The sequence below is a fragment of the Marmota flaviventris genome, chromosome X, assembly GCF_047511675.1.
Source record: "Marmota flaviventris isolate mMarFla1 chromosome X, mMarFla1.hap1, whole genome shotgun sequence".
Taxonomy (NCBI): Eukaryota; Metazoa; Chordata; class Mammalia; order Rodentia; family Sciuridae; genus Marmota; species Marmota flaviventris.
The window spans coordinates 69,594,554-69,622,521 of record NC_092518.1 but is presented as its reverse complement, the minus strand read 5'-3'; the positions used below and the strand labels follow the sequence as shown (position 1 = coordinate 69,622,521).

The 27,968-nt window shown below is 31.6% G+C and overlaps 1 protein-coding gene across 1 annotated transcript in view; it reads right to left on the bottom strand.

The window, feature by feature from the left end:
• LOC114091206 (uncharacterized) overlaps positions 1-27,968 on the bottom strand; it is a 502,987-nt gene that overhangs the window by 253,495 nt on the left and 221,524 nt on the right. Inside the window, exon 7 of the mRNA XM_071606073.1 lies at positions 10,697-10,816. Within this exon, the coding sequence (XP_071462174.1) occupies positions 10,697-10,816 (120 nt within the window). The remainder of the gene's footprint in view (positions 1-10,696; positions 10,817-27,968) is intronic.

The window sequence follows — 27,968 nt, the reverse complement described above, 5'->3', positions numbered from 1 at the left end:
CATCACATAAAAATAAATAAATAAAAATAAAGATAAAAAAGACTGTCAGAGTCACAAGTTTGTTTCAAAGTAAAATTGAGACTGACAAGTCTTTTTAATCTCCTATATAAGTGAGCTTGTTCTGTATTTCTGTTTTGCTGATATGATTATCTAGCCCCAATATTTATCTCCCACATTGGTCTAAAATATGTGATGTAGCACATGGAAGCCCTAACTTTTCCAAGAAAGCCCTAAGTGATGCAGCTTAAGAATCTCTCTACTAAACAGAGTTAAAGCTAATATAAAGCATGTAGGGGGTCAGCACAGTAGGCCCATTTTATAGAATTATTCCCTTAACCTCATGTTCTGCCACTCACATCTTCATGTCCCTATCAATTACAGCATTAATTTGTAGCAACCCAAATGACAAATGAATTTCTACTGAAAAATGCAAAAATCATAATCACTCCACATAAATCCTTGCAATAAGAGACTTGAAGAAACTCTAGCATGGTTTCTGACAGACAAGGTAATGTTCCTACTATGATCCCAGCCTTCCTTAAAATGACTTCCTACAACAGCTAAAAACTAGGAGAGTTAACTGCTCATTTTAGGCTAGTCCTCATCATAGGACAATAGGCCATTAACCTCTTCTTAAAAGAGTTATTTTAAAAAGCTGGCAATTATGAATAATTCTCTCTTCCTATTGAGACATCATCTACAACACAGAATTACAACCTATCATCTACAACACAGAATTATCTTCCCAAGAATCATGCAATCATCTTTCAAATGCAACCATTCAAAGAGATACCTCTTATTTCTAGTCCCTATGGGAGGGTAAGGGCCTAAGTTTCATGATCACATTGGTCCCACTTATACCACTACTTCCTGTCATAAATATAAGAGAAGTTTGTCTCTCCCTTGGATAAGTATGAATTAACAAACCCATATGGCCTACTCACATGGACCAAACTCTCTCCTTTAAGTCCTTTAGTACATTCTCTTTAGCAAACCTCAGTATTTACAGTTTTCTGCCTTTTGTTTTGGTAGAGTTGAGCTCAGGTTTCAGTGAGATCTCTCTGCTATTTCCATAGTTATTACTGAATAAAATTTGTTTTAACTTTCTTTAACAAGTGTTTGCTTTATTTATCTTTGTCACTGTAATTAGTTTTATTTCAAAAGTGCAGCTAATAACTTTATTTCCTAATTTGATATGTTGAATGATACCTGATGTAATTTTAAATTACTGTTATCTTTAAAATCACTGCTATTTAAAAAAAAAAAAACACTGACAAAAACTTGACTAAAAACACTTGCACTGATCAAGATTTTTTTCCCAGAAAATTTGAAAAATTAGCAAAAGTGAAGCCAAAAATAATTAATCTATGCTGCCAACAATAAAATTTGTGATTTATTGCCTATGATATTTCCCTATATTAACTAGTCCCATCCCTTTTGTGTCCTACACTCAGTCTTTGGTAGCTAAAAACTGATGCATGCAATTTGAATCAAACATATGAAAAAATGTTAAATGTTCTTAAGTATTAGAGTAAACATTAAAAATAAAGAACCTTAGCTGGGATGATAGGCTCCAGAACCAGATAGGATTCTAGGAAGCTAGAGTTGTAAATATTGATGTATGATTACAATTGAAATAAAGAGTTAATTTGCTTTTAAGAATAAATCTATTACATAGTTTGTAAAACAAACAAAAACCTTAGTGATGACATAGGGCCATATTTTCCCCATTTTCATCTAACTTAGGGAAAATGGGTTGTGGGGGGAAAATGATAGATGATATTTTAAAAATTGATTTGCTTGGATTTCCATGTATGCAGAAGAACCAATAAAATTTTTAAATGATTTAGTTATTATAAAGAACAATAATATGCTTAAGTAGATGAAAATAAAGTTTGCTTAAATTCATGAAGGAAGAAAATTACTGCATTTACCCAAGTAAATTATTTTCAAAATTTTAGAGGTAGGAATAACTCACTTAAAATCAATTAGTTATTATTAGTTCTGAGGCAACAATATGCTTTCTTCTAGTTCACTATTGCCCATAATATATAAAACTGGCTTTTCCTTACACCAAGGAACAAGTCAGTTCCCACTTTTCTCTCCTGTCCACAATCCCCTGTTTAAAATGTCCCAGGATTTTTACAGACTCTGTTTTTATTATTATTTAAATTAAAATTATCAGACAAAACAAAATAATTTTTTAAGCAGCCATAATGTTAGTATATCTACTTGCATTGAGGAGTACTTGTGAAAAAGATAACTTAAGGAACAGAAACATAAGTTCATTATTGATATATACTAAAATTTCTTGGTTGTTGTTAGTAAACATTTAATTTATGTCGGACAAACTGGCCTTACCACAGCATCATATAAAAAATTAGAAAGGTATCCTAACCAAATATAATGGTGTCTTCTATAAACTACTAATGATTGTCTCCTTTCTGAGATAAATTAAGTCATACTGATTTGGGTAATTTACCCTCAAATTAATACTTTCATTGCTTGTTAAGATTTATACCATCCAGGGCTGAGGCTGTGGTTCAGCAGTAGAGCACTCGCCTAGCAAGTGCAGGGCCCTGGGTTCCATTCTCAGCACCACATAAAAATAAATAAATAAGGTATTGTGTCCAATTACAACTAAGAAATAAATATTTAAAAAAGATTTATATCATCCACAAGAGATCCATGAAGAATTAATTTAGAATGATACCATGATAAAGGAATTAAAGTTTAAATTTTTCTTAGTTCAAATAACTATTTTACTATACTGCCCTTTGTTAGACTGCAATTTTGAGAGATGTGGCATATCCTCTTTATCAAAGCAGGGGGTGACTGGCATGTAGTGGGTGCCTAAGACAATATCAAATCTTTGATTGGTTAACCAATGGACTAAATAGCTGCTCTATTTCTATTCTGTAGTACACCAATTTGAGGCAAAATATGTCTTTGTAATTATTACATTTTTTTACTTCTACATAAGCTCATCGTGCTTACCTGTCAAAAGCAACTTTTTGTAGATTCATAGTAAATTTCTCTTTCAAAGATAATCAGATTACACTTAACACTGTTTTTCTTGAGAAAGAATAATTATCCCCATAAAAAAATTTGCAATTTTTATTCTGTTTTGAAAATTTTCACTTATTACATTTCATTTATATTTCTACTTTTTGATTGGAAAGTAAGGAGATAAATGATTTGCTAGAATTCTCTATAAACAATAGCTGATTAAGATATGAAACATTAGAATATTCACTAGTATCCTAATCATATTAACCATTAATGATCTCAATTTTATTGAGCACTATTTATCCTCTTAGTAACCTTATTGGGTATCATTAACTGTATTTTATTTCCAAGGAAACTAACAGTAGTTAAATAACTTCTCTAATTTTATTTGACTTAGTTTATGACAGCACTTTCATTTGTACAGATAAGTATATGAAGTTTTATGAACGTCAGTGAATTAACAATGATCATACAGCTAGTAATTAATACAACCAAGATGGCAAACCTAAGTTTTATACTTCTAATACAGTACTCTGTGTCCTGAATCACATTTCTGTATTCTTCCTTTTAACAGACAAGTATAATCATAATTAAGTTTTTACTTGAGGGAGAAATCTAAGTGAAGATACATGGTTTGGAAGTTATCAGCATATGAATAGTAGAAACCTTGGCAATTTCCTTAAAGTGAAATTACCTAAAGAGAAGCAGCGCTTCATAAACATTGGTTTGCTTCAGAAACACTGAGAGTTTCTTTTAAAACTACATATTTCTGGGCCCCACTTTTTTAGATTCTGATTTAGAAGATGTGAAAGTACAGTTCATTAATCTACATGTTTTTTGGTACCAGGGTTTGAATCCAGCATCACGTAACGAGTAAGCCACATCCCCAGATACCCACCTTTTTTTTTAAGCTTTGAGATAGTATCTCACTAAATTGCTTAGAGGCTGGGTAAATTGCTGACACTGACTTTGAATTTGTAATCTTCCTGACTCAGCCTCCTGAACCCCTGGGATTACAGGCTTCTGCCATGGTGCCTGGCATGAATCTGCATTTTTAACAAGTGACTGTATAGTCAAAAGAACACACTCTGAAAAACACTGATGTAAAGGGAGCAGACGAAAAACACTTCAGGAGAAAGTACAGTAGAACATCAATAATTATGGAACAAATAAACTGAATCTCATGAAAAACACTGAGAAATATGGCCAGATAATTAGGAGAAGAATCCAGGAAATGTAATTTCACAAAAGTTAATGGAGGAAAGTTTCAAAGAAGCAGTGATCAACTGCATTGCAGATAAATGAGATGAGGCCTAATGTTTCAGGAGAGCAGTTAGGGCAGGAGCTTAATTTCTGAGGGTGGAGCAGTGGATGGGAGGTGAGAGATTCATAACATTGTCTTTCTAGCAATCTTGGATTAAAAGTGAAGAAGGCAATAAAATAGTTAAAAGAAGCAGAATAAAAGACTATTTTATTTTGTGGAATGGGAGACACTTGAGAGTGTATATATTGACTGTAAGGAAGAAATAAGTGAGTAGAAAAGTCAATATGTAAACAAAAATTAAAAGAAACAAGGTACTGGAAGACACAAGAGGATAAGAGGATTATATTTATAATGGAGGAGAAATCGTCTCACTGTACCTGCAGGGGAATGAAGTAAGATTGCCTATGGATAAGAATAATTTTGTAAGTTTGAGACTGAGAGATTTACAACTTTTCGTTTAATTTGTGCCTATGTTATGATTATATGCTTATCTATTTAAAATTGCTTTACTTTTCTGGTGAAACTAACATTTTAATTTTTTGAAATAACCATCTTTATCTCTAGTATTTTTTTTTTAATCTCAGTCTGCTTAAGTCTGATATGCCAGCTTTCTTTTAACAACTGTTTAAATGGCACATTTTTTTTCTATTTACCTTCAAGTATTGTATATATTTATATTAGGTGAATTTCTTGTAAACAGCCTCTAGGGTTTTTTTCTATGTCATATGACATTTCTTTTTTCTTTTAATTGGAGCTTTTTCTGTATTTGAATTTAGTGTTATTACTGGTATTTGAGTGTAAATATACCACCTTACTACTGAATACCCAGTTTTCCTGCCAATTTTATCCTTTCTTGTTTTATCTTCAGCTAATATTACCAATTTCCCCTCTATTGATTTATATCTACACATATTTTATTATTCTTTTAGTTGTTACTATAAGCATTCATGGTTTCTCAAAGTAGTTTCTTACTTTTTGGATAATGCAAAGACCCTAGAACATGTAAACTCAATTTACCCTCCTCCCTTCCTATTTTTTACTGTTGTAATGAGTATAAATTTATATATTTTAAGCCCCAAATCATTGTTATTGTTATTATCACTGTACATAGTCAATAATCATTTAGATTTACATACATATTTACCATTTTTGTTGCTCCTCATTCTTTTCTGCATCCTCAAGTTTCCATCAGGGATCAATTTTCTTCTTCTGAAGAACTTTTTTGGATGTTTCAGTAACGATTTCTCAGTTCATCTTGTTCAGAAAGTCTATATTCACTTTCATTTTGGAAGCACATTTTAAAAGGACGTAGCATTCTAAGTTGACAGTTATTTTCTTTCAGCACTTTGTTCATTTTAAAAAGTAGCATTCCATTTTTTTCTGATGTCATTGTCTTCTGTCTTGCATAATTTTACAGTCTACGTTTCCTTGCTTTTCCGATTATGGTCCCATATTTTTCTTTGACTGTTAGTTTCCCAATGTCTTTAAAGCTTTTTAAAATTTGTCAAGCATTTCTGGTTCTTTTCAGTCATAATGTTGACAACACAAATGCCAAGTCTGCCATTATTGGAGGTACTCACAAGAAGTTCATAATTCATTGGCCCAATATTTTTTTCTGAAGAGGGAGGTAAGGTTATAATCTGAGATTAAAGGGGATTTAGAGTTGGATAGGGGGCCATCTTTTGGAGAGTGGTGAAATTTTTCATTAGATTCTGAGGCAATATACCTGACCACAGATGATTAAATGAATAAGTAGGTGATTTTGATGACACAACTGAACTTGACAGATATCAGTGGCAAAAAGGGGTAGAAGGGCATATTGTAACATCTATGTCTTGATTTTTTAAAAATTTAAAAGTAGGTATGATAATCATTACTGCCCTGTCTACCAGAGAAATTTTGAGGACAAAATGAGATCATGGTATATATTTCAAAAGAAATGATGTATGTGAAAGTAAACAATGTGATTGTGCAAATATTGGCTAATTGTATACATGCAGATTTTTAAAAATTGTGTGAGACACAAAATTATCTTCTTTTATTCAAGAGAACAATATGCATGGAATTGTGTCTTTCAGGAAGTTCACTTTTTAGGATCATGGCTGTTTTTTATTTTTTTTTTTATAGAACTGAAATTCACTGGGGAAACATTTGTGGAAGAAAGGTAATGGGTAGGCCAGTAACTGATTATACCACACTGGAAGTAAATGGAAGAGAGCATGGAGGGAAAGAAAAAGAGATGGAATGGGAAAATAAGGAAGCACAAAGATTATGAAACCTACTTTGTGATTTCCAAGTCTAATGTTCATTCTTTAAATCTGAGCTTTTGTACAATATCTTACAGGTGAACATAATGTAACACAGCTATCTTACTCAGGCTAGCTACTGCTGTATGCATATCAAGATCAATCAATGGTCAATGGGTTGCTCCAGAAAGGTTCATCCATAATATAGCAAGCCTAGTTAGTGTCTGATGTGGGCTACTGGTTTATATCCTGGGTCCTGCCATTAGAATGGAAACAGTGTCAGCTAGGTTATTCTAACATTTTCCTTCTGAGCAAAGATGGAATATCTAAGCTCAATAATTTTGTAACATAGTTCATTGTTTGCCATTGTCACATGGGAGTAGATAAAATCTGAAACCTGGTTGGTAAAGGTAGAAGAACACAATCATTTTTAAATCTAAATAACAGATTTCCATAATGGATCATATGACACATTTTGGGGATACAAAATATTTCTTTTTTGATGAATTTTATAATGAAAATATCACAGCTGTGCAATGTTTCACCATATAAGCATGTACTTTGTAATTCTTTTGTAACCTTTTATTATTTGAAAATGATTCCACTATTGATTTGTTTTAAAACAACAAAGCCCACAGAGTAAAATAATAAATTTTTAAATGTTAAAACACACTGGATATACTTTTGGTTGTCTTAGAAAAAATACACTTACTTCTTAATTTTTTTCTTTCTTGCACACTAAGGCTGAATTTTCCTGCAATCTATACATTTCTGGAAACTTTCTTCTATAAGTTTTTACAAATCATATTGAATTTTTCCACATCTATTAATTACCATGTTATATGCTATATTCCAAAGATATAGTTAAATATCTTGTGTTTAATTTTTGTTTTGGATTGCTGATATTCATAATAAGAATTGGCTTTGATATCACAATTTCTTGGAACATAGTAGATTTCATAATTGAGTATAGTATCATTGTCTACTTATAGGATTGAGATATTGCAAATGTTCTATTTTAGATAGTTGACAAAAAGCAGAGGAAACCATAATTAAAAACTATAGCATGTGATAAAGGCTCAGAATTTATAAGAATTTTTGGACTGTCACAAGAAAAACATGATTGTTTCTCTTAATCCTTTGATCAAACCATTGCTCATAATTATCCACAAAACAAATGCACAGAAAGCACACAGAACAAACATTTTAGATGAAAGATGAGCATGAAAAGATGTTGGTAGAGAAGATTTCACCATGCCAGTACACTTTCCTGAACATAAAATAATAGACTCAGATGAGAAACTTGGTTATTACATATGGAGTTTGGATATGCCCACATTTGTGGGTAAATTTCTTTAGCTATCTAAATGAAAGCATCCCCTAACACCTATTTGCCCATGTGAAAATGGTTGCAATGTTATGGTCAGCACTTAATGAGATAAAACAAAATAATTCAGGTAGTTGAATAAGAAGGACACATACTGGCTTGGTACATTCCCTGCTGACACAAAGCCATATGTATAATAGTATTTACATTTGACTTCCAATGTTGTTTTCTTCTTTCACATTACTTGTATCCATGGAGTTAGAAGAACTGTTAAAGATAAGGAGTGGAGCCAAAGAGAAGTATGAAGAGGAAAAACATGCCAGTGCCATAGATGGTTTTACCATGAAGCAAATGAAGTACATCTCAGGGCCCCTCTCTTGTACAAGCTCCTTCTAAGACCCCAAGAGTATTTGTCTCTTGCAATATTTTTCAACTTTTTAAAATTCATAATCTATTGTTATTTTTCTCATTCTAAATATTTAATTTTTTTTATTTTTATTAATAATTTTAAAGAATAACCCTAAACTGTATAATGTCTAGGCTCTTCAAAACTTGAATTCTTTCCTGTTGCTTGTGCTTAACAAATAGTCAGTATTGGTTAATTTTATTTGATATCCTTCACACTACTACCCCCTTTACTTCCACCCTTAATACAGAAGAATCTGTGGTTACAAACAAACATTTTGATGAAAATTGATAACATTTAATCCATTTTCATGTTAGGAATTAATTTACCACAAATAATTTCATTAGCCAATGATTTTTTTGCAAGGACACTGTGGAGAGAAGTAAGACTTGGTCCTGTTAAGCTATGTTCAAATCACAGAACTACAAGTGACCTCAGATGTTATTCACCCATGTTCTTCATTTTATACATGAGAAAACTAAAGATTAGAGAAAAATATTACTGGCTCAATTCATATCTAGGTAGTTAGTGGTAAAGTAGAGATTTTAAGAAAACTAGTTCATGCTCTAGTTTATACTAATTTTATAATATCTTTCCCACTGCATTTATGAGCTTTATTTCCCAACATGTTTTGGATTTATATATTTTGCATAATGATGTTAAAATTCTATCTGACTATCTTTGAGAAAGCAAATTTACTGAATAATATTTTAAATAACCATCAGCATACAATGTCATATTCATTTTGCATTCAGTATATATCTCTATCCACTCACTTTTATTAAGTCATGTTGAAGTTAGGTGTTTCATGTAACTGTGAAAATAACTTAATTATGAAAAGGTAGATAAGAGTAAAGATTTGGCAAAAGGTGAAAATGATTCTGAAAAAAAAACTAGCAGGATATTTGAAGAGATACTTCATAGAATAGCTTGAACATTTTTTCCATTAAATCATTCTTTCTGTTGGAGAAAATCTGAAAATTATTTTACCCTTCGTTTGGGGAGGTAAGTCATAACTGTTACTTAAAAAATATAGGAAATTCACATAGATAAAATACTTTGTTAATAGATGAAAATAGCACCCTTAAAAATGCAATCTGACTTCTTTAGAAATTATTCTTTGTAATTTTGGACTTAAAATTCCTTACCGTAGTGTCCTGTGAAAATATTTATAACAAATTTCACATATACACATATAAATAATATAATAACAATAAATTATCACTAAATCTCCAGTGATTAATTTCCAAGGGTTATGAACAAAAAAATCCAGCCAAAAAATGGCTAAAATGGCTAACTAATATAAAGGAAAACATTTAACATCATACTAGATTGGGAACATAAAAGTGATTATGATTATGATAAGGATTATTGTTCACGTAGATAATTCCATTTGCTTAAATTGTAAAAGCATTATGAATTGCTTATACATATATGATACTAATACAAGTGTAAATTGAGTAGTTATTTAGTGAAACAATTTATTAATATATATTAAGAAAGCTAAAGATGTTCATAAACCTTGGGCCAATAATTACATCTCATCCTGAAACCGAAAAGCCTTATGTTTGAATCTTCACAATTATATGTATCCATGCATTATTTATAATAATAGCAGAATGATAATATAAAATAATTTTAATACACAACAATAAAAAATCAAGTAGATTATGTCCTATCACATGGTTAAATCAAACTACATATGTGTGTATGTGTGAATGTGTGTTTGATAATTACATAAGTAAAAAATAAATAGAAGAGAGGAAGAAAATGCATAAATATTGCTAATAGTTAAATATTTTAAATGCTTTTCTAATTTTTCTATAATGAATATTTGATAATTTCAAATAAGAATAATTTACCCTAACAATGAAGTTAAAGAAATGGATAAAATAGCAAAACATATATTATATGTAAGAAAATGTCCATGCAATTAAAACAAAAAATTATATTTCATTTTATAATTATTGCAGAAATAAGGAAAAGAGATAAGAATCAATATTTGTGGGAATATTGTTAGAATTCTTCTAGATAATTTAAAAGTACAAATAATCTTTAAAACAGTTGTACAAAGTTAATGTAATCATAATCAAGAATATATCCAAAGAAATTAGCCAAATTTTAGAAATATACTTAACAAAGATAATTATATCAGCTTTATTTTCAGCACCAGAAAACTAGCAGTCATCTAAATATGACAATAATTGATTGACTAAATTGTGGCATATATTTCAATGGTATGTAATATATTTGCTTAAAATTAATATAATGACTACATGGGAAAACATGAGATTGTACCATTTAATGTATTGCATATTTTGAGAAACTTTAGAAGGAAATTTAAAAAATGGATAAATGATTTCTGTTTTAGAATTTGAGAGACATTTGCAAACCTTTTATACATTCTTTACATTAATTATAAATCATTGTTTAAAACTGCTTACCACTTGAAACCTAGATGGCCTCTCTTCAGGGTTCATGAAAGCTGGAATTTGTATTTCAGGTCCTGGGATATCAGGTGGCAGAGCAATCATGTAATGACAGATTTTAGTTACACCCTTGCACTAGAAAAGAAGAAAACAAAATGAAACTCATAACTGATGTTAATTCAGTGTTAATGCACAATTTCCATCTTAAAATTTGACTATATATTCTAAGTAAGATATTACAAGACTCTCAAGCAGGGTGAAAAGTGTTTTACTTGTGCCACAAATAGTAAAGGTCTCCTGAGTGAGTCAAATGTAAGATATCAAAGTAGAACTGGTGATGAGTGAATAGAGTTGAAAAATGCATTTTAAATGTTCACTTATTCAGGCATTTTTCCATGGGAATTTTATAAAAAGCCTATTTTATATAAGTGCATAAGAAGATAATAAGCATCACTCAGAATCTCACGAACAGAGAAACAAGGTCAACATTAAAATTTACTCATTGTGACATCCATAAATGTCTATTTACTTTGGCTTTACTTCAAAATGCATATTTTAACAGTTTTTTGTTATATCCCTGTATAGATAAGACTTTAGGAATTATATTATCATATCCCTTTTTTGGAGGGGTACTGGGATTTGAACTTGGAGGCACTCAACTACTGAGCCACATCTCCAGCCCTATTTTGTATTTTATTTAGTGACAGGGTCTCACTGATTTGCTTAGGACATCCTTTTAATACAGAAAAAACCCTAATGGAAACACAAACAGTGCAAATTTTAACATTTTGTATTAATACAATACATATAATTTGATTTTTAAATGTCAGTTAATGGTAAGGAAAGGAATTAAAAATTCTATGTAGAAGAAGTCATAAATAATGACCCAATATACCACCTACCTCTCTATTGAAAACTTTAGTGTGAGCACTATAGCTTACATATAACTCTTTCACTCTTAATCACTGAAAATGTTTCACCATATATAGATCTATATACATATTTGTTGGTGGTGAATATTATGGCACAAAATCAATTCTTGAAGTTTCAAGAATATGTAGAAAGAGTAAGTTTAACAATAACTTTAAGAGAACATCGAAAACAGCAACTTAAATGTTAAAAAGGAAGAATAGCCTACACCCATAGAGATTGAAAAAAATTAGTTAAAAAATGTTCGTTCTGGTACCAAATATATATATTATTTTAATTTGTACATATAATTTAAAATAAACAATAATAATATGACACAGGTTATAGTTTCAGGCATGTTTGTTTTTTAAAGCAGAATCACAGAATATTTATGTTTTCTATTACCTTAAATAACATCTAGTCCTATCCATTCATTTTGAAATGGGGAAATGTAGGCTATTACAGTATAACATTTAAGGCAAGAGACTTATCTTCAGGCTGTTTGAACTTCCATTACTAAAATGAGTGCCTAGAACCTAGTAGATATTTGTTAATTGTCATCTAAATAAATGAAATATAGTTCCAATAGAGAATTTGGGCTCCAACTGAGGTTTATGAATGAATCTCACTAGAAGAATTGTCAACTAAAGGAGAATAAAGTCTGAATTAATTATTAGAAATAAAGTAAAATGGCATGAAATAAAAATCATCTACCTATTAAGGCAATAAATGTGAATGCTCTAAACTCTCCAATCTGAAAAATAGAGGGGGCAGAATGGCTTTAAAAGAAGGAACCAACCATATCTTGTTTACAAGAGATTCATGTTAAAGGCAAAGACATAATCAGGATGAAGGTTAAAGGATGGGAAAAGATATGCCACATAAATAGACAGAGAGCTAGCCATGGTAGCTACTCTCATATCTGATAAAGTAGACTAAACCAAAATTAACTGGAAGAGACCTAAAGGGTCTCTTCAAACTGGTGAAGGGAATCACCCTAAAATAAGATACAATGACTATAAATATTTATGCCCCAATCAACATTGCACCAACATACATAAAATAAACCCTTCTCGTTATTAAGAATCAGGAGACCATAAGACAATACTACAGGATGATCCCACACACCTCTCTGAGCAATAGATAGAACAGATTATCTAGACATAGATAATAGACATAGTCCTAGACATAGATGTAGACATAGATTATCTAGACATATTCATAAACAAAATATTATAAATTAAATGGACCTAAAAGACATCTATAGACTATTTCACCCATCAACAACCAAATTTGGAGCATACATCAAACAAATGCTTCTAAATTTCAAGAATAAAATAAGCCACAACACAATAATATTGGGAATCATTAATATACCTTTCTCATCATTGGCTAGAGCTTCCAAACAAAAATTAAATTAAAAAAAACCCACAGGACTAAAAAATACAATTGATAATTTATTTAGACTTAAGCAACACATATAGAATATTTCATCCATCAATGATTGAATATACTTTCTTAGCAGCACATGGATCCTTCTCTAAAACTGACCATATCTTAGGCCACAAAGCAATTTTTAGCAAGTACAAAAAAACAGAGATATATTTTGCATTTTATCAGACAACCATAAAATAAAAAATATAAGCCACTCTAATACCTGGATATTAAATAATCAATGGAATAAATGGTGAAATTTAAAAAAAAACTTGGAGATAAATGAGAATAGCAACACAACATATCAAAATATCTGGGATACTATGAAGGTGGTTCTAAGAAGAAAGTCCAATGCATTGAACTCTTTCATTAAAAGAATAAAATGTCACCAAACAAATAATCTAAAATTACATCTCAAGGCACTAGAAAAAGAACAAGTCAACACAAAAAGTAGTAAAAGAGAGGAAATAATTAAGATCAGAGGTGAAATTAATATAATTGAAACAAACACACAAAAAATCAAAAATTCAACCACACAAAAATTTGGTTCTTTAAAAAAATAAATAAAATTGATATACCCTTAGCCAAATTAACCAAGAGAAAGAGGAAAATCTCAAATTTCTACAATCCTTGATGAAAAAGGAAATATCACCACAGAAACTACTGAAATAAAGATGATAATCAGGAACAATTTTGAAAATTTATACTCTAATAAAATAGAAAATCTTGAAGATGTTAAAAAATTCTAGAGACATGTTACTACCCAAGTTGAATCAGTAGGACATAGAAAATTTACACAGGTTAATTTCAAGCAATGAAAATGAAAATGCCATCAAAATACTAATAAATAAAAGCCCAGAACCAGATGGATTCTCAGCCAAGTTCTACCAGACCTTCAAAGAGGAAGTAATACCAATACTCCTGAAATTATTCCAAGAAAGAGAAAATGAGGGACTCCTTACAAACTCATTTTAGGAAGTTATTATCTCCCTGTTAACAAAACCAGACAAAGATACATCAAAAAAAGAAAATTCCAGATCTGATGAACATAGATGCAAATTTTTTAAATAAAATACTGGTAAATCACATACAAAAAACATATTTAAAAAATAGTGCACTATGATCAAGTGGGTTTCATCACAGGCATACAAGGTTGATTAAACATATAGAAATCACGAAACATAATTTACTACATCAATAGACTTAAAGAATCATGTGATCATCTCAATAAATGCAGAATAAGCATTTGATATAACAATATAGCATTCACTCATGCTCAGAGCACTAGAAAAACCAGGGATAGTAGAAATATACCTCAACATTGTAAAAGCCATAGACATTAAAAACAAGGCCAACATCATTTTAAATGGAGAAAAAATTCAAGCATGGCCTCAAAAAAATTGAACAATGTAGGAATAGATAACCATTTACCATATCTATTCAACATAGTTCTTAAAACACTATCCAGAACAATTAGGCTAACGAAAGAAGTTAAAAGAATACAAATAGCAAAAGAAGAGTTCAAACTAACCCTATTTACTGATGACATAATCTTTTATTTGGAAGAACTCCACCATAAAACTTCTAGAACTCATAAATAAATTCAGAAAAGTAGCAGGATATACAATCAACACCCATAGATTTTGCTCCTATACGCCAATGGTGAATCAGCTGAGATAAATTAGAAAAATTAAAAAAACAAGGGAGAGAATTAAACAACAGCAGATGGGGTAGAGAGGGAAGATGAGAGGGAAGGGGAGGGGGGATAGTAGGGGATAGGAAAGGTAGCAGAATACAACAGTCACTAATATGGTATTATGTAAAAAGGTGGATGTGTAACCGATGTGATTCTGCAACTTGTATTTGGGGTAAAAAATGGGAGTTCATAACCCACTTGAATCAAATGGATGGAAGATGATATGTCATGAGCTTGGTAATGTTTTGAACAACCAATTAAAAAAATATTTTTCTGCTTCAACATTTTAATACCCTGAACAACATTATTATATTTAATTCAGTTAACATATAAGACACCAGTAATTCACTGTCAGAGATTACATTCTTCAGTCTTTTATGTAAATAAAGTCACCTTTAATTTGTCAAAAAAAATTAAAAAAAATAAAATAAAAAAAAGAAAAATTATCCCATTCACAACAACATTAATAAAAATTAAAATACTTTGAAATCAATCTAACAATACAGTGAAAGTCCTCTAGAATGATTACCACAGAACACTACAGAAAGAAATTGAAGATCTTAGAAGATGGAAAGCTCTCCCATGTTCTTGGTCAAGCAGAATTAATATCTTCAAAATGGCCATACTACCAAAAGTTCTTTGAAGATTTAATTCAATTCCTATTAAAATTCCAATGACAATCTTCATAGAAATAGGAAAAGCAGTTGCAAAATTCATTTGGATAAGTAAGAGGCCCAGAATTAGCCAAAACAACCCTTAGTGAGAAAAGTGAAGTAGGAGGCATCATAATACGAGACCTTAAATTATACCACAGAGCTATAGTAATAAAAACAGCATGATATGTTCCTATTATATCTAGTTTTCCTAGTGTTTTGAACATGAAGGTGTGCTGTGTTTTTCACAAATGCTTTTTCTTCATCCATTGAGATGATCATATGGTTCTTTCCTTCAAATATATTGATGTGATGAATTATGTTTATTGATTGCCATATGTCGAACCAACCTTGCTTCCTTGGGATAAACACCACTTGATTATGGTGCACTATCATTTTTTTTAAAAAAATTATTTTTTAGTTATAAGCTGACACAATATCTTTATTTTTTATTTTTTTTGTGGTGCTGAGGATTGAACCAGTGCCTCATGCATGCTAGGTGAGTACTCTACCTCTGAGCAACAACCCCAGCCCTGTGGTGCACTATCTTTTAAATATGTTTTTGTATGAAATTTGCCAGAATTTTATGGAGAATTTTTGCATTTATTTTCATCAGGGATATTGGTCTGAAGTTTTCTTTCCTTGATGTGTCTGTCTGGTTTTGGTATCAGGGTGATACTAGCTTCACAGAATGAGTTTGGAAGGTTTCGTTCCTTTCCTATTTCATGGAGAAATTTGAGGAGTAATGGTTTTAATTCTTCATTGTAGAACTTTGCTTTGAATCCATCTAGTCCTGGGTTTTTCTTGATTGGTAGGCTTTTGATGGCATCTTCTATTTCATTGCTTGAAAAAAGTAGATCAAAGACTTAGGAATTAGAACAGAGACCCTGTACCTAAGAGAAGAAAAAGTAGGCCCAAATCTTCACCATGTCCACGTAGGATCTAATTTCCTTAACAAGACACCTAAAGCACAAGAAGTATAATCAAGAATCAATAAATGGGATACATTCAAACTTAAAAGCTTCTTTTCATCAAAGGAAACAATCAATAACATGAAGAGAAAGCCTACAGAATGGGAGAAAATCTTTACCTTAGTCACCTCAGGTGGATATAAAGAATTCAAAAAACTTAACAACAATCAACCAAATATCCCATTTATTGTATAAATGTGCTAAGGAACTGAACAGACACTTCACAGAAGAGGAAATAAAATTGATAAACAAATATATGAAAATATGTTCAACATCTCTAGCAATTAGAGGAATGCAACTACTCTAATATTTCATTTCACTCCAGTCAGAATGTCAGTTATCAAGAATACAAGCAACAATAAATGTTGATGGATGTAGGGAAAAATGTACACTCATACATTGCTGGTGGGACTGCAAATTGATGCAACCATTATGGAAGGCAGTAAGGATATTCCTTCAAAAATTTGGAACAGAACAACCATTTGACCCAGCTCTCCCATTCCTTGGTTTTTACCCAAAAAACTTAAAATTAGCATATTACAGTGATGCAGCCACATGAATATTTACAGCAGCTTAATAGCTAAACTATGGAGGTAACCTAGGTGCCTATCAACAGATGAATGGATAAAGAAAATATAGTATACATACGCAATGGATTTTTTTTTCTGTTTTTGGTGGTACTGGGGATTTAACCCAGGGCCTTGTGCATTTGAGGAAAGCACTCTACCAACTGAGCTGTATCCCTAGCCCCTACATAATAGATTATTACTCAATCTTAAGGATTGAAATTATGGCATTTGCTAGTAATTGGATGGAGCTGGAGAATATCATGCTAAACAAAATAAGCACCCCCCCAAAAAAATTTTAAAAAACTCACAAAGGCCCATTGTTTTTCTCTGATATGCAGATCATAATTCACAATAAGTGGGGCAGCTAGGGAAGAATTGAGGTACTTTGGATTAGGCAGGCGGGAGTGAAGGGAGGGGAGGGTATATGGGGGAGGAAGGATAGTAAAATGAGTTGAATATTATTACCTTATGTGCATATATAACTACACTACCAGGAATATTTGTACAATATGTACAACCAGAAGAATTCAAAATTATATTCCATTTATGTATTATGTGTCAAAATGCATTCTACTGACATGTATAACAAATTAGAACAAAAATAAAAAATAAAACACAGCATGGTATTGGCACCAAAACAGGAAAAAAGACCAAAGGAACAAAATAGAATATACAGAGACAAATACACATAAATACATTTATCTCAATCTAGACAAAAGCACCATAAACTTACATTGGAGAAAAGATAGCCTCTTCAACAAATGATGCTGGAAAACTGGAAAGTCATATGTAGCAAAATAAAATTTAACCCTATATCTCACCCTACAAAAAACTTAACTCAAAGTGGATCAAGACCTAAGCATGAGACCATAAACCCATGTCTGCTAGAAAATTTATGTCCAACTATCCATCATATCAGCTTAGGAACCAACTTCCTCAACAAGAATCCTAAAGGAGTAAAATCAAGAATCATTAAATGGGACAGTATAGACTAAAAAGCTTCTTCTCAGCAAAGGAAACAATTGAGAATGTGAGGAGAGTGCCTATAGAATAGAAGAATATCTGTGCCACCCACAAGTCAGGGAATTAATATCCAGGATATACAAAGTACACAAAAACCTAACAGAACACATACACACACACACACACACACACACACACACACACACACAACCAAATAATCCAATCAATAGATGGGCAAAGGAACTGAACAGATAGCTCTCAAAAGAAGAAATATGAATGGTCAGCAGATATATGAAAAAAAATGTTCAGCATGTGTAGTAATTATAGAAATACAAATTAAAACTACACTGAGATTTCATCTCAACTCAGAATGGCAACAATCAAGAATATAAGTAACAATAAATGTTGGTGAGGATGTGAGGAAAGGGTACACTCATACATTTCTGGTGCAAGTGAAAATTGGTGCATCCACTCTGGAAAGCGGTATGGAGATTCCTCAAAAACTAGGAATGGAACTACCATTTGACCTGGTTATACCACTTCTTGGTACATATCCAAAGGATTTAAAATAAGTGTACTACAGTGACACAGCCACATCAATGTTAATAGCAGCTCAATTCATAATGGTTAAGCTATGGGAAAAAAACTAGGTGTCCTTTAACAAAATAGTAGCTAATAATTCTCTGAATTTCAGCAATGTCTTTTTTAAAACATTTTTTTATTTGTTAATGGACCTTTATTTTATTTATTTGTATGTGGTGCTTAGAAAAGAACCCAGTGCCTCACACATTCTAGGCAAGCACTCTACCACTGAATAACAACCCTAGCCCCTAGTATGCTTATTTTAGATCTCATAAATATACCAAGAAGGGAGATAGATGGATCATATTGTGCTTCCATTCCTAGGCCTTGAAGGATTCTCCATACTGCTTTCCAAAACAGTTGTGCCAATTTTCAGCCCCTTTGAAAAATTATGAATGATCTTCTTTACCACATCTTTGTACATATTTATTATTATTTGTATTTGTTTAATTTTGCTACTAGGGACTGAACTCAGAGGCACTCAACCACTGAGCCACATTCCCAGCCCTATTTTGAAAAATTTCTAGACACATATGACCTATTCAACGTAATTCACAAGGGTATAGAAAATCAAAACAGATGAATATCTAGTAACAAAATTGAAGAACTAACTATAATGCCAATCCTCCTCAAAGTATTCCACTAAAAAGAAAGGGAGGAATACTACCAAATTCATTATATGAAGCCAGTATCAAAGTGACACCAAAATCAGACAAAAAATATTAAGGAAAGAAGCTTCAGACCCATAACTCTGATGAGCATAGATGAAAAAGTATTTAGTAAAATATTGACAAACCACATTCAAAACACTATAAGATCATAGCACACCATGATGAATTGTGTTTCATACAAGAGATGATAGGTTGATTCAACATATGCAAATCAATAATTGTAGTTTGCACATAAATTGATTTAAATATGATCATATGATCATCTTACTGGATGCAGACAAAAATTGATAAAATTTAGCACATATTCAGGTTAAAAATGCTGGAGAACTAGGTATAGAATGACCTTACCCCAATATGGTAAAGGTTATAAACAGCAAATCCCAGATAAAATTCATATCAAATAAATAAAAACTGAAAGCATTTCCTCTAAAATCATGAACAAGACAAGTATGTCTACTTTCTCCACTCCTATTTAACATAGTTATCAAAACCCTAAACAGAGCAATCAGGCAAGTAAAGGTACATACGTAAATTAATGGATACAAATAGGAAAAGAATTCAAAACATCTTTGAAAATTGCATGATACTCTATCTAGAAGACCCTCCCCCAAAAAGATGTCTAAATTTTATAAATGAATTCAGCAAAGTGGCAGTAGATAAAATCAAAATACAGTAATCAACCACTTTCCTGTACACCAATAATGAATCACACCCCGAAATATGTGAAAAGAATTATCCCATCCACAACAACCGCATAAACAAAAATAATTGAATATAAATCTAACCACAGAAATGAAAGACCTCTACGGTGAAAAACATAAAACACTGAAGAAAGAAATTGGAGAATACCTTTTGAGATGGGAAGACTTCCCATGTTGTTGCATAAGAATAATGATAATAAATTAATTTAAAAATAATTATGGGTAAATGGCAGAAAGACCCATAAAGGGAAGGGAGCACAGGGTGTGGTCAATGGAGAGGAAGGAGAGTTACTAGGGACTAAATTAGAACAAGATATATTCCATGCTTTTATAGTTATGTCAAAATGGATTCTACTGTTATGTATAACTAAAAAGATATAATAAATAATTTTTAAAAAGACAAAAGATTAAATAATTAAAATTGTCAGGATGGCCATTCTACCAAAAGATTATCCTGATTCAATGCAATACCCATCAAATTACAAATGACATTCTTTACAAAACCAGACAAAAATTTCCTAAAATTCATTTGGACAAAAGAATAGCCAAACAAAATTGTGCAAAAAAAGCAATGTTGGCAGCATCACAATACCAGATCTCAAATACTACTATATACTATAGCAACAAAATCAGCATGGTATTGGCACCAAAACCAAAATTAAGAGTAATGAAATAGTACAGAAGATACAGAGACAAATCTACATAGATACAATAATTGATGATCAATAAAAGTGCCAAAAAATATAAGTTGAGGAAAAGATAGTCTTTTAAACAAATTGTCCTTCTGAAAACTGAACATCCATATGTAGAAGACTGAGGCTAGACCACTAGATTTCATTCTGCATAAAAGTCAAGCAAAAGTGGATAAAAGAGCTAGGAACTAGACCGGAAACTTTGTATCCTTTACAAGAAAATTTAGGCTCAACACTTCAACACATTGACACAGACTCTGACTCCCTTAACAAGACTCTTAAAGCTCAAGAAATAACACAAGAATCAATATATGTAATGACATAAAATTAAAAAGCTTCTGTACAACATCCCAAACAGGAGAATGAATAAAGAGCTCAGGAAGTAATACCAAGAATTAATAAATTGGATGTCATCAAATTAAAAAAAAAAAAAAAGCTTCTGCACAGCAAAAGAAACAAGAGTAAGAAGAGAAAGCATACAGAATGGGAGAAAAATTTTGCCAGCTACTCCTCCAACAGGGAATTAATATCCAGAGTATATAAAGAACCAAAAAAATTAACACCAAAAATCAACCAAAAAAAAAAACAAAACAAAACAAAACAAATATTACAATCAATAAATGGGCAATAGAGCTAAACAAACATTTCTTAGAATATGTGAAAAATGTTCAACATCACTAACAATCAAAACAAAACTAAATTGAGATTTCATCTCATTCCTGTTAGAACAACAATTATAAAAATACAAATAATAGCAAGGCGTGGTGGTGCACGCATGTAATACCAGTGGCTTGAGAGGCTGAGGCAGGAGGATCACAAGTTCAAGGACAGCCTCAGCAAAAATGATATGCTAAGCAATGCAGTGAGACCCTGTCTCTAAATAAAATACAAAATAGGGTTGGGAATGTGGCTCAGTAGTTGAGTGCCTCTGAGTTCAGTCCCTATTAGGAAAATTAAAACAAATACAAATAATAATAAATATGTACAAAGATGTGGTAAAGTAGATACATTCATAAATTTTCAGAGGGGCTGAAAATTGGCACAACTGTTTTGGAAAGCAGTATGGAGAATCTTTCAAGGCCTAGGAATGGAAGCACAATATGATCCATCTATCTCCCTTCTTGGTATATTTATGAGATCTAAAATAAGCATACAAGGGGCTGGGGTTGTTATTCAGTGGTAGAGTGCTTGCCTAGCATGTGTGAGGCACTGGGTTCTAGTCTCAGCACCACATACAAATAATAACTAAAAATGTTTTTTAAAAGTCAACATACTATAGGGATATAGCCCCAACAATGTTTATAGGAGCACAGATCACAACAGCCAAGTTATTGAAGCAGCTAAGATGCTACATAACAGATGAATGGATAAAGGAAATGTGGTATATTTAGACAATGAAGTTTTAGTCAACCATAAAGAAGGAAAGTATGTAATGTGTTAGTAAATGATGGTATAGCATGCTAAATGAAATAAGTGAGACTCAGAAAATCAAGCGTTGAACATTTTATCTCATATGCAGATTCTAGAGCTAAATAAGTAAAAAATGGAATACCATGAAAATAGAAGAGAGGTCCATTAATTAGAAGAAGATGGTAGAGGAGGAAGGAGGATGGATGGAAATAAGGAGGAATTGTGGAATGAATTTACCACATAATGCTGTATACATAAATGAATACACCACAGTGGATTTTACATTTACCTATATCTATAAAGCACCAATTAAAAAGACACTGTAAATAAACAGAGAGAAGACCAGTAGAGGAAGGTGAATGGGGGAGGGAGAAGGGGAGGTAAATAGAAAGAATGGGGAATGAAGTAGAGCAAACTGTATTCCATGTCTGTATGATTATATCCATACTAACCCCTATATTATGTATAATTATAATGGACTAAACAGAACATAAAAATGTGTGACAAAGTGCTAAGGAAATTGTCATTTTATATTGTAATACAGTGTAAACATAAGGGACTATATTAAATTGAAAAGCTTCTGTACAGCAAAGAAAACAACATAATGAAAATTTAATCTCCAAATTGGGAAGAATATTTAAAAACCATTAATCTGACAAGGAGTTAATATCCAAGATTTATGAAGAACACATAGAACTCAATAGCAAGAAAATATAAACCCAGTTAAAAAAATTGAGTTAGGACTTGAAAATCCATAGATGGAATAAAAATGGTGAAGAGTGATGATAAAAGTTTCTCAATAGCACTAATCACCAGAGAAACATAAATCAATAGCACTATGAAATATCTCTCCACATCTGTATTAACTATTATCGTAAGGATAAGAGAAGTGTTGGTGAGAATATGAAAAAGGAAATTCTTGTAAGCTGCTACTATGAATGTAGTCTAGAATAGCCATTATAGATAACAGTAGGAGATTCCAGAGAAATTAAAAATAGAACTACTACATGATTCAGCATTCCCATTTTGGGCTGTATACCAAGAAGAATTAAAATCACTGCCTTGTGAAAATGTCTACATTCTTATGTCTGTTGTAGTACTCTTCACAATATCCATGATGTAGAAACAACCTAGGTGTCCATCATTGGGACACATCTCCCCACCCCTCTCTAATAAAATCTTATTCAGATCACAAAATGAGGAGACCCTGAGATATAACAAAGATGGACCTAGAAGATATAATAATAAGTGAAATGAGACAGAAAAAGAAGGAAAATATATTATGATCTCAACTATATGTGTGTTATAGTTTGTATCTGGACTGTTTCCCAAAGGTTTGTGCTTGAAGACTTGATCTTGAATGCTGGTATTATTGGGTCATGGCGAAAACTTTAAGAAGTGAGACCTTTATGGTGGAAGTGGGTCATTAGAGTGTGTTATTGAAGAGTATATCTTGTCCCCAGACCCTGCCTTTTGTGGCTGCAATGCTTGAGAGCAACTTTCCTCCACCATACAATCCCTGCTGTGATGATGTTCTAACCCATCAGAAGCCCATAGTGATGGGGTCAAGTGACTATGGAATGAAAATTTGGAAACCTTGAGCCAAAATAACTTATTTCCTCATTTAAGCTGTTTTTTATCAGGTATTTTGCCACAGTAATGGAAAATTGATTAGCACAATTTGGAATTAAAGAAAAAGAGGTCAACTATATAAAAATATAGAATAAAGTAGTGATTAACAATATCAGGGTAGGTGGAGAGGGGAGATGTAGGTCAAATATACAAAGAAGGAAATATGTAGGATGAATAAATCAAAGAATCTAATATATAACATGAGGGATATAGTTAATGACAGTGTTTTTTTCTTCAGGGTTTTTGTGAAATGAATATTTATAGCTGCTCTTGCCACAGGGGAGGGAAATGTTAAGTATGAGAGATGATGAATATGTTAATTTGTACCACTAGAGCAAACATTTTGATATGTATGTATATTATAATATCATGTAGTGTAGAGAAATGCAAAATGAAATTTATTTTAAAAAATTCTATCATAAATTCGAAGTAAAAATTAGGGAAATAGTTTCTTTATGTTAAAATCATTAAGAAGCAATTTCAAAGCAATGCTCTAATGTAATCCCATTTTCATTCAGAAAAAAACCTACAATAAAACATCTTATGTATGTGCAAAATTATTTTAATTAGTATGAAAAATTGTCCCAAAGGTAAACAACAGCTTATAGTTGTTCCTTTTAGAGTGTTTCATTTTGTTGGGGGAGCAGAAATGTATAGGGACAATTTTCATTTTTTTATACTTTGATATCATTTGAAATTTTTACTTTTACTTTTGTTGTTCAGACTAAAGTAAAATAATTATAAAAACTTTTTAAAAGAAAACATGAAGATGTGAGAAGGATAAGTAACACCTTTCTTTCTATTAAATTATACTACCATTTAAAAACTCCTTTAAAAGCCGTGAATAAGATGAAGCATACTATTGCTGGACACAATTCTCACATATTAGAGGCTCTAAAAGTATATTCATAGGACTATGAAGATGGAGTTAAAACCAGTTTGCATATAAATAATTCATGTCATGGTGATACCAAATAACCAATGAAAATCAAAGGCTAATTTTCATAATACCTTCTTTATGGCTCATAAACATCCATTCTTATTCAGTGCAATATATCAGTATAACCATGCATTTACATTTTGTATACTATATTCACAATGAATTAATCAAAATTACTAACATAAAAAAGGATAACTCAAAATATTTGTTTTATAAAAGACAAGGGAAATCAAGCCTACCCTGCTTTAAAAGTTAACTATCAAAGCCTTTACAAAGTTGAGGTAAGGTCATTCTATACCTACTTATATATCTGTACTATCAATTATTTATTCTAGCACATATCTTGCATGTGAACATGCTCTACCAAGTTATTCATTGTGCAAACAAATCCAAGAAAAACTTACTTAGTAAACATAATTTGAAAAACAATACTGAGAATATGCAATGTTAATTCTAACCAAAACAATTCATACTAGAAAAAAGTTATATCTTCTTTACTGCTAAGAAGGTAGTGAACATGCCTGTAGTCCCAGAAACTTGGGAGGCTGAAGGAGTAGGATTGCAAGTTCAAGGCAAGTTCCAGAAACTGAGGCAAGACTGTGCCTCAAAACAAAACAAAGCCTTGGGGTGTGGCTCAGTGGCTAAGCATTGCTGGGTTTAATCCTGGGTACAAAAAAGTAAATAAACAAACAAAGTGCTAGTTTATAGAGTAAATTCCTTACAAAATTGTTTATAAATTCCTTACAAAATACAGGGTCATCCTAACTTTTTCTGCTTCTCTCATTCTGAACATAATTTACCATTCAATTAATTCATATGGTTAAAATACACACTCTTAATTTAGTAATTAGCATATTTCAGTATACAACTTCTAAGTATCATGTAGCATGAAATGTAATGTCCTTTTTCCCCACTTTGTGCAAAGTGTTGCCCCAAATCAGACATTGCATGCATTTGCTTTAAAAGCCAAGGATTTTTTGAAGAAATTTGTTTAGAGAATATATGACTTGTTGTAAATTTCTTTGAATTGCTTCTTGAGAAATTACTTTGCATTTTACCCAAGGAATGTGTAATCTAAATGGAATAGAAATAAGCTTATATTAAGATTAGAAGGTTAAAATGAATTATGAAAAAAACATCTTTCTTGGATGCATCATCATAAACATCAAGATACCTGCCAGAATTAATAATTTTTAGTGAAGGTCAATGATTGAAAAGAAGGTAAGTGCATTGAGTTTTTGACACATTTATGATATGTTGTTGAAAAAGAGTGGATTTTAGCTAAAATTCACTTTTTGGAATATCTAATAAAATAGAAGATAAAAAATGAATATATTTATAAGTATAAAATGACCTTTATTCCAAAACAATAAGCTGCTTTCCCCTCTATATTTACAGAATATTACAAACAACATTAAAAAATCCTTTAATGATTTTAAGAAATAAGAAAGTTGAAGCTAAAAGCACTGTTTTATGCACAGGAGAACTTCTGAATTTAGGAAATTCCCCTTCTTAGTCTTTTTTAAATCAGTTCTTTGTAATTATATATGACAGTAGAATCCATTTTGACATAACTATATAAACATGGAATATACCTTGTTCTAATACAGACTGCATTACCTCTCCTTCCCCTTCCCTCTCCCCATACCTTGCTCCCTTCCGTCTATTGATTTTTCTCCCATTTGCCCATACTTTAATTAATTTCTTGTGAATTTATACAATGGTGAGATTCATTATGGCATATTCATATGTTTACCTAGGAAAGTTATTTCAGATTTACTCCACGTCATTCCTTTTCCCACCCCTGCCCCTTCCCTTCATTCCCCTTTGTCTACTCCAATGAATTTTTATTTTCCCCCTCCCCACTTATTGTGGATTACCTACTAGTTATTAGTGAAAATATTTGGCCTTTGGTTTGGGGGGATTGGCTTATTTCACTTACCATGATACTCTCCAGATCCATCTATTTACCAGCAAATATCATAAAGTCACTCTTCTTTATTGTAATATATATCAATCACATTGTCTTTATCCATTAATCTGCTGAAGGACACCTAGTTTGGCTCCATAGCATAGCTATTGTGAATTGTGCTGCTATAAACACTGTTGTGGAGTAACTGTAGTATGCTGATTTTAAATCCTTTGGATATATACACTGAGAAGTAGGCTAACTGGGTTAAATGGTAGTACCATTCCTAGTTTTGTGAGGAATCTCCATACTACTTTCCAGAGTGGTTACACCAATTTGCAGTCCCAACAAAAATGTATAAGTGTCCTCTTTGCCCCACATCCTCACCAACATTTATTGTTACTTGTATTCTTGATAATTGCCATTCTGACTGGAGTGACATGAAATATCAGAGTAGTTTTAATTTGCATTTTTTCTAATTAGTAGAGATGTTGAACATTTTTATTGACTTTATATTTCTTTTTTTTTTTTTGAGAAGCATCTGTTGAGTTCCTTTGCCTATTTATTTATTGGGTTTTAGTGGTTTATTTTCTGTTTGTTTGCTTGATTTTTTTTTTTGCTTTTAAATTTTTGGTGTTCTTCATATATTCTGAATATTAATGCCCTATCTGAGGTCTGAGCAGTAAAGATTTTTCTCTCATTTTGTAGGCACTATCTTCATACTCTTGATTGTTTCCTTTGGTGTGAAGAAGCTCTTGAACTTGATGTCATCCAATTTATTATTTTTTAATTTTTTAAATTGTAAATGGACACAGTACCTTTTTGTTTGTTTATTTTTATGTGGTGCTAATGAATGAACTTCATATGTGCAAGGCAAGTGCTCTATTGCTGAGACACAACCCAGCCCATTTATTGTTTTTTCATCTAACTTCTTGTACTTTAGCAGTCTTGTTAAGGAAATCAGTTCTTGAGTTGATATTTTGGAGTGTTAGATGTACATTTCCTTCTAGCAGGTGCAGGGTTTCTGTTTTAGTTCTTATGTCTTTGATCCACGTTGAGTTGAGTTTTGTGCATGGTGAGAGTCAGGGTTAAATTTCACTTGAGTACATATGGATTTCCAGTTTTCCTAGCATCATTTGTTAAATGTATGTTTTTGGCACCTTTGTCTAGTATCAGATAACTGTGTTTATTTGGCTTTATCTCTGTATCTTCTTTTCCATTTTTTCTTGCCTGTTTTGGTGCCATTACCAATCTGCTTTTGTTACTATTGCTCTGTTGTATAATGTAATATTTGATATGATGATTGACAAAATATAGCAACCAATTATGATTAAAACACTAGAAAATATAAGAATAGAAGGAACATTCCTCAAGACTGATTCCTCTATATGATAAATCCAAGGCCAACATCATTCTGATGGAAAAAAAAAAAGCACTTCCTCTAAAAACAGAACAAGACAGGGATGCCCACTTTCACCACTTCTATTCAATATAGTCCTTGAAACTCTAGCCAGAATAATTAGGTAAGAGAAGGAAATTAAAGGGATATGAATAG